This window comes from Hydra vulgaris, chromosome 01 (genome assembly GCF_038396675.1).
Source record: "Hydra vulgaris chromosome 01, alternate assembly HydraT2T_AEP".
NCBI classification, from domain to species: domain Eukaryota; kingdom Metazoa; phylum Cnidaria; class Hydrozoa; order Anthoathecata; family Hydridae; genus Hydra; species Hydra vulgaris.
Window position 1 is genome coordinate 35,649,510 of NC_088920.1, and position 7,991 is coordinate 35,657,500.

The following is a 7,991-nucleotide window of genomic DNA, read 5'->3' on the forward strand; positions in this document are numbered from 1 at the left end:
CTTTTTCGTTTGTGTAAAGTTTGTTTTTGTTTGTGCTGTTTTGCAAATTATTTTCATTTTTGTTTGCTGTTGTTATTGAGCGTTTTCATATTTTTTTGTCATATTATTTATTATTTTTTTTGCTTTTATTTATTATTATTGCTATTAATTTTTTGTTTGTTTGTTAATTTTATTTAGGTATCACTCCACTGACTAGTTTTTAAATATATGAGTGACACCTAACCTAATTTTATTAAATTATAAAAAACTTGTAGTTTTTCAATTTTTGGTTGAATAAATACTAATAATAAAAAAAAAAAATTTACCAATTGATTGTGTATATGTTTTCCATACAATAATCCAAAAAGAAGTAAAGAAGAGGACTCAGTGAGAGGGTAGCCATTCATTAATATAGGAATGTCGACAGTATTGCGACAGCTGTTTGCAGTAAATAACTAAGTTTTGTTGGAGTTAAAATTTACAATCCACTGTGTGCCTCAATCTGTTACAGGAGTATAAAGTAGAGCAAAAAGAGCTACTTTAGATGTAAGATTGTCAGAAAAATTATTTATGTAGAAACACAACAGGACCAAGGGTAGAAGCTTGAGGTACCCTAGAAGTTACTGAAAATAAAGAAGAGTGTTGGTCTTCGAGGATGACTTTAATAAAGTGGTTAGAAAGAAACAATTTAATAATCTCAAAAACTTTACCAGATACATCTTATAAAACAAGCTTATGGAAAAAACCAGCATGCCAAACTTTGTCAAAAACTTTAGATATTTCAAGAGTAATACCCCGCCTCCATCTAATTCACAATAAAATCTTTCAGTCACAGCAGTTAGCAAGTCTGCGGTAGAGCGAGAAGATCCAAAACCTTATTGATTGTCTGACAGTAAGTTATTTGACTCAAGATGGGATGTTAGAATTTTTTTGATCAAAGACTCAAAGACCTTACTAATAACAGAAAGAGGACTAATAAGATAATAATTGGAGGGGTCAGAATGTTCTCCAGAGTTTTTGAAAATTGGAACAAGAGATGCTATTTGTACAATAAGATAATATTGTACAACATTTTATAAACACATTTAATTATAGTGGATGATATAAATAAATTTGTTTATAAAATGCATTATTAACATTATCATATTAATTTCATTCCCAAATTTTATATACGAAATCTATCATCAATTTAGATAAATATTTTGAGCATTAATTTGCTCTTTTTTTTGAAAATTCACTTCTCGTATATACTATTTTATTTTGTATTTTATTTGAATCAATTAAAAAAATTTCTTTTTTGAAAATATAAAATGTTTTACTGTAACTTCTCAATTTTTAGATAAAGAATAGAAATTAGATATTCAATTTTTAATGAATACATAGATCATTTTTAGTGCATAGTTTAGTATTGCAGTATTATGATTCGTATTCCTAGTGCAGGTGGGTATGAAAAGTTGGTTTATACTACTTTACCTGAATGTGGCTATACACAAGGTGTCAACATAGAGCAGCAAGGTAGTTTTGTATAACCTTTTTTTCCCACAAATTTACTTTTATTTTGTTTTCTATGAATACATGAAGTGAATTTTCAAAGTCTGAGTATTTTGATTTTGAGAAGTTGACAAAAAACTGGACTCCTTATTGGTTCACAACAACAGAAATTAATATATCTTTTTTTGAAAATTCATTTCTCATATATATTATTTTATTTTGTATTTTATCCCTATAACTACAAAACACGAATCCTGACAGGCAGGTCCACTTACATGGACATCCTAGGTTTTGTTTTGGAGACTTTATTTTTTTTTTTAAATAGCTGCACACTAATTACACACTGCATTTATGATTTTTTAATGTTGCAATGTTTGTAATTACATCTGAATAGCATATTTTTTGATATAAATGGTATAGAAAAATTAACAGATGTTCAAAATGTATATGTAAGTTTTCAAATTAATATTTTACATAACACAGGCGTAAGTAAAGAATTTTTTACTTTTCATTTATAGAAATATCTGACAGTGATTGTGTTGTTGTTGAAACATATGCATGTGGTGTTAATTATGCTGATATAATAATACGCTGGGGTCTCTATAAATCTGCAACTGATTTTGTTGGTTGGCCCATCACACCTGGGTTTGAATTTAGCGGCACAATAAAAAGTGTTGGTCAAAATGTTAAAGATTTTGTTGTTGGTGATAAGGTAGCAGGTTTAACCTGCTTTGGTGCTTACACAACTTGTATTAAAGCCCCTGCTTATATGATAAGAAAAGTTCCATCAAATGTTTCAATGGCAGCAGCTGCTGGATTTCTAACAGTTGCTGCAACTGCTTACTATGCAGCTTTTGAGTTGTGTAAATTGCGTGTTACTGATTCTGTGTTAGTGCATTCTGCGGCAGGAGGTGTTGGATCTATGTTGTGTCAAATGTTACGAAATGCTGGATGCAATGTTGTGGGAGTTGTTGGAGCAACTCACAAGGTTGAAACAGCAAAAAATCTAGGTTTGGTAATTCTATATTTGTATAAATGTGTGTGTGTCTATCTATCTATCTATCTATCTATATATCTATATATATATATATATATATATATATATATATATATATATATATATATATATATATATATATATATATATATATATACATATGCATATATATACATACATATGCATATATATATATACATAAATATGCATATATATATACATATATATATATATATATATATATATATATATATATATATACATATGCATATATATATACATACATATGCATATATATATACATACATATGCATATACATATATATATATATATATATATATATATATATATATATATATATATATATATATATATGTATATATATATAAATATATATATAAATATATCTATCTATCTATGTATATATATATATATATATATATATAGAGTTAATTTGGGATACCACTTTTTTACCCCAGAGTTTATTTAGGATACCATTTTTTTTGTGGCAATATTAGGAAGGGGAGGGTTATATTTTTTAATTTCCCCTTCCTCCTTCTCCCTGTCCCTCCTCCTCTTCCCCTACATAAAACCGGTGCCGCAACAATGATTTTAAATCATCAATTATCATTTTAATCGTTTGTGTTTATCTTGTTTGTTTTATCCTAAGATAAGGAGTTGATTTAAAGGCATTTTTTTGAATACATGAATTTAGCTGTGGACGATGTTACTTAAGTGACGATAAAAAAACTATTTTACTTGAGACTTTAATAATTGGTTTTGTTGCAAATACCACGCTATTATGTCGCGTTGGTTTGACAAGGTTCTAACTGAAAGTTTTTATATTAGGAGAATTTAGAAAAAAATCTTTTAATATTTTGTTAATGTTTAATTGAAACTATTTATATTATTGTTTTTGTATTTGTTTATATCTTTTTTTTGATGATGTATAAAAATACATAAATAAACAAAAAATAAACATAAATATTTTTATTTAGGCATTAGAAAAAAAGAAAAAAAGATTTATTTGCCATTCTTGTAATATATTAAAAAATCAGTAAGAACCTTGTCAAACCAACGCGACGATTAGTAAATAATTGTTGAAAATTGTTTAAAGTATTTTAAACATTTGTTAACTATATTTTACTAAATTTTATTTTAATATATATTAATGTTTTAAATAATTAGTAATTAAATTTTTCAATACTTTAAACAACATTAATTAATATTTACATTACATAATATATTTACGTATATTAAATCATGTAATATTTGTGAAATTAACAAAATAGTTTTATGTCTTGTATTCAAATAACTATTCAAACAAAAAACATAAGCATTTAATAAATGTATTTACTATTATTTTAATTTTAAAATTTTGATTTAAATAATAGCGAGTCTGTTCATTTAACTTTTACTAAAGGTTAAAACTTTTTAAGTGATTTTAAGGTGCCTTTTTTTTTATTTTTTATTTTTTTATTTTTAAACCTCTTCGCTTCCAACAAGGCGGCAAGCAACCACTAATTAGAGTTAGAAGTTACTGGAAGAGAAAAGATGAAAATTGTAGAGCAAGATAACGATTGACTAACGACTAAAAAGATTGTAAATTATATCAATCAGGAAAGCAAGATGAAGGAAGCGAATTCCAAAGGACTGATGTTCGAGGAAAAAAACTAGACAAATAAGAGTTTTTGGAGCACTTAAGAACAGTCAAAGAAAAAGGATGAGAATAAATTGAATGACGAGTAACACGAGAATGAATTTTAGTAAATGGCACAAGAGACGCTAGCTCTTTAGAGCAGTGCCCATTATAGTATTTGTAGAAAAGAGAAAGAGAAGCAACATTACAGCAATGTCATGAAGGTTGGAGGTTGGTTGCATGAGCAGGTCCAACTATGTTTACAATGCGTTTTTGCGAACAATGCCACCTTAGATGTGAGAATATCGGGAAGATTGTTAATGTAAATTAAAAAGAGTATAGGGCCAAGGATTGAACCTTTAAGAACCCCTGAAGAAACAGAATAAGAAGAAGAGTTCTGTCCATCGAGGACAAATTTTATACTAAGATTGGAAAGGGTCCAATAATCTTAAAGATGTTGCCAGATACACCATAAGAAGAAAGCTTATGGAGAAGACCAGCATGCCAAACTTTATCAAAAGCTTTAGAAATGTCAAGAGTGATGGTCTTGACCTCTCCACTTTTATCTAATAAACGATAAAACCTATCAGTTTTATCGTGCATTATTTAAACAAATGGGTGAATTGTTACGAATGTAAATGCCAAGACCAAGCATGTGGCTATTGAAGTCTTTACGAATTAAAGGAAGAAGTCATCAACACTAAGATCACAAGATAAGACAACTGAAATCAAATTAGTCTCACAAAGAGCAAGCAGATCTGGTGAACTTTGCAAGAGATAAGACTCAACAGAAAAGTTACTTCGAAGACCACGAATATTAGTGAATGATAGGTTTAGAGAACTTGGTGATGATCATGGCTTTTTGTGTTTTATTTTTGGTACTTTATTCATTTTTAAATTTGTTAAAGAACTTGACTCAAAGCATAGATAGTACTCAGTATACTGTTTAATAGCCCAAGCAATTGCCTCATTACTATTAATAAACCCAAAGCCATAACAAAGGGCTTCAAATGTGGCCTTGGCAATGCACACCAAAAGTACAAGGTTACATGTTATCAATAGCAGGATAACCTGACCTGATAATAATTTATATTTATATATCATAAGTAGAACATGCACGAGAGTACTTCAACTACAGGTTTGGGTTGTTTGAGCGGGTTTTTTTCAAAGGTATAAACATTTAGCAAAAACAAATATTGCCAAAAAAAAAGAAAGTGTCATTAAATATTATAATCTACCAAACAAATAAAAAATTATACATTTTAGATATACAATTTGACTAGATGTTATTCTTTTAGAATGTTGTTTTTATTATTAAGTTATACATTTTTTATTGTCATAGAATGTACAATGACAATATTGCTGTCTTGTGTAAGTTATACTATAACATAACAAAACAATAAAATATTATACCATAACATAACATGAAATAACATATATTATATATTAAATATATAATATATTATACTATAAAATAACATAAATTATAATGTTATACTATTACATAACAATAAAAGTTAGGTAACACTTTTTGTCTTTGTGTATACAATATTTATTGTCATTGTATATACAATGACAATATAGATTGTATATATAATGCACATTCTATGAAAAATCCTTTCGAAAGAAATGAATCAAACAATACTGTTAAATAAAAGTAATTATTACTTTGTAGTTTTGTTTATTTAACCCTTTTACAAATTTTGGGCAAAAAAAATTTAATTTTTAGTTCATTTAGACTGTATTTTCAGTTTTATCATAAACTATTTATTATATGTCATGTGTTTATGTTTATAAAAAATGTCGAAAGTTTTTTTTTGTTGTTGCATTTTTCTCTGTCAATTTAGTTTTACAATAAAACATAAAAACAAGGACAGCAATTTTTTGCTGACCTCAAATACTTGTAGGTAACCCTAATTTTAAATTAAAGGTAATTAAAGAAGAGATAATTATGGTTAAAAAAAACAAACATAATTTAAGAAATGTTTTGTTTTTTTTTAATTAAAAAATATATTATATTTATAAAGATAAATAATATAATATTTTTTTAGTCATTAAGTATAACTAAAATAATTACGTTTTATAAATAAGTTACATTTACTATGGATTATTTTAAACAGATCTTAATAAACTTTTATTAAGTTATTGTAATCATTATTTTTATTATTTTAAAAGACAAAAAGAATATGGAAAAGAAACAAAACTTTCTGAAAAAGTTTACATTTCGATTTTTTGTTTTTCTCACGTAAAATTAAATAACAAGTTAAAGATCAAAAGTTCATTTATTTAAAAATTTAATTTGCACGATAGTTATTAAGACTGAAATTTTTTACATTTGTTACTTTATTATGAAAAGCAGTTAACTCTTAATTGCCAAAAAACAAAAGTTAACTTTATTTTGAATGTTAAGAAATTGTTCTTTCGAAAAAGCAATTTTTTTTACATTTCGTTATTATAAAATTTTGCAACAATTTTTTAAAGTTAAGTTTCATATCATCATTTTTTTAAAACTAATGTTCAGTTAGAAACCAAAGAACAGTTACATCATCTAATTATGTAAAAAAGGTATTTCTTTTTAATTCATTTTATTGACCAAAAGAAAAAATGAGGTAAACTGAAAATTATTAAATACTACTGCATTTAAAACTAATTTTTAAAAAGCAAATGGTAATGTTTATTTTCTTTTTTTAATATTAAATAATTAAATTTAATATTATATTTTTAAAAATGTTTGATATTAACAAATTTTTTTCTTTTCTTGACATTAGCATAAATGGCTTAAAATATGTTAAATTTTTAAATGATTATTTCTTAAATATCTAATTGCGGCTTTGCAACTGCAAATGATTTTTTATTTTAAAAAAATTAGCGAGTAGACTAATTTAATAAAATTAGTGATTAACAAATAAAAAAAATTATGTTACTTTATTTACTTTATTTTTTAAAAGTTTATTTTTTTAACGATTTTATTGTGAAAGCAAAGATTATTTTTCCAAACAACAGTTATTGAAATTATATCGCTGCATATATATCGTTTATTAAAAAATAATTGCTGCAATTTAACTTGTGTTAAAAAAAAAAGTCTAACTTTTGTGCAAATTTATGATGCAACCATTTTATTTAAAATTTAATTTTGAGTAAAAAAAAAAAAAAACTGTTTGTGAAGGAAAATTGAAAAAACAATTGCAATAAAAATAAGCCAATTTTTTTCTAAGAACGAATAAAATTTAAATATTGACCAATATTCAGTAATATTTTTAAATAAATTCAACAGTCAAGTTAAACCCAAGCTTTAATTTTTATTTTAATAAACTTAAATATATCTTTTAAATCTAAATTAAATTATGTATATTTTTTTTTATCAGAATAAAATTATATTTTTATTAAATTAGTTTTAAATTAAATAATATTATTATGATCTTTGCTTTAAGCTTAAATTATTAGCGTTTTTCAAGCAAAAAAATCAATCATTGCAATATATTAAAAACAAAATAAAAATAAATTTTTAACTTCATTTGATTTCATTAGTAAATAGCATTTATATCTTTGTCATTCAAACTTTTGTAATAAATATTTTTACATAAACATCATTCAAGAGTTTATTTTTTTTTTAGTTAATTACTACTAAAAAGTTGCTTAGCTAAAATCTCTTACTGCTTATGTAAGCTTATATATATAGCTTAATAATAATATACTACTGTGATCAAAAAGTAAGGTGAATTTTTAATTTAAACTTCCCGCCTTATTCGAATCGTCCAATCTTTTTTATTTTTAAGTTGGTAGGAATGTCATATACATTTGCGCCAAATTACATGTCAAACTCATAATTATTTTTTTTTGTTTACGCTTGTTTCTGAAGTACCAAAAGTGCATTCGGCGATTTT

The 7,991-nt window shown here is 25.1% G+C and overlaps 1 protein-coding gene across 1 annotated transcript in view; it reads left to right on the forward strand.

Annotated features, from left to right (window-relative positions):
- The first annotated feature begins 1,320 nt into the window (after window positions 1–1,320).
- Window positions 1,321–7,991, forward strand: part of LOC100212244 (synaptic vesicle membrane protein VAT-1 homolog) — a 25,030-nt gene continuing 18,359 nt past the window's right edge. Inside the window, exons 1-2 of the mRNA XM_065788010.1 lie at window positions 1,321–1,494; window positions 1,989–2,480. Of these exons, the coding sequence (XP_065644082.1) occupies window positions 1,398–1,494; window positions 1,989–2,480 (589 nt within the window). The 5' untranslated portion in view covers window positions 1,321–1,397. The remainder of the gene's footprint in view (window positions 1,495–1,988; window positions 2,481–7,991) is intronic.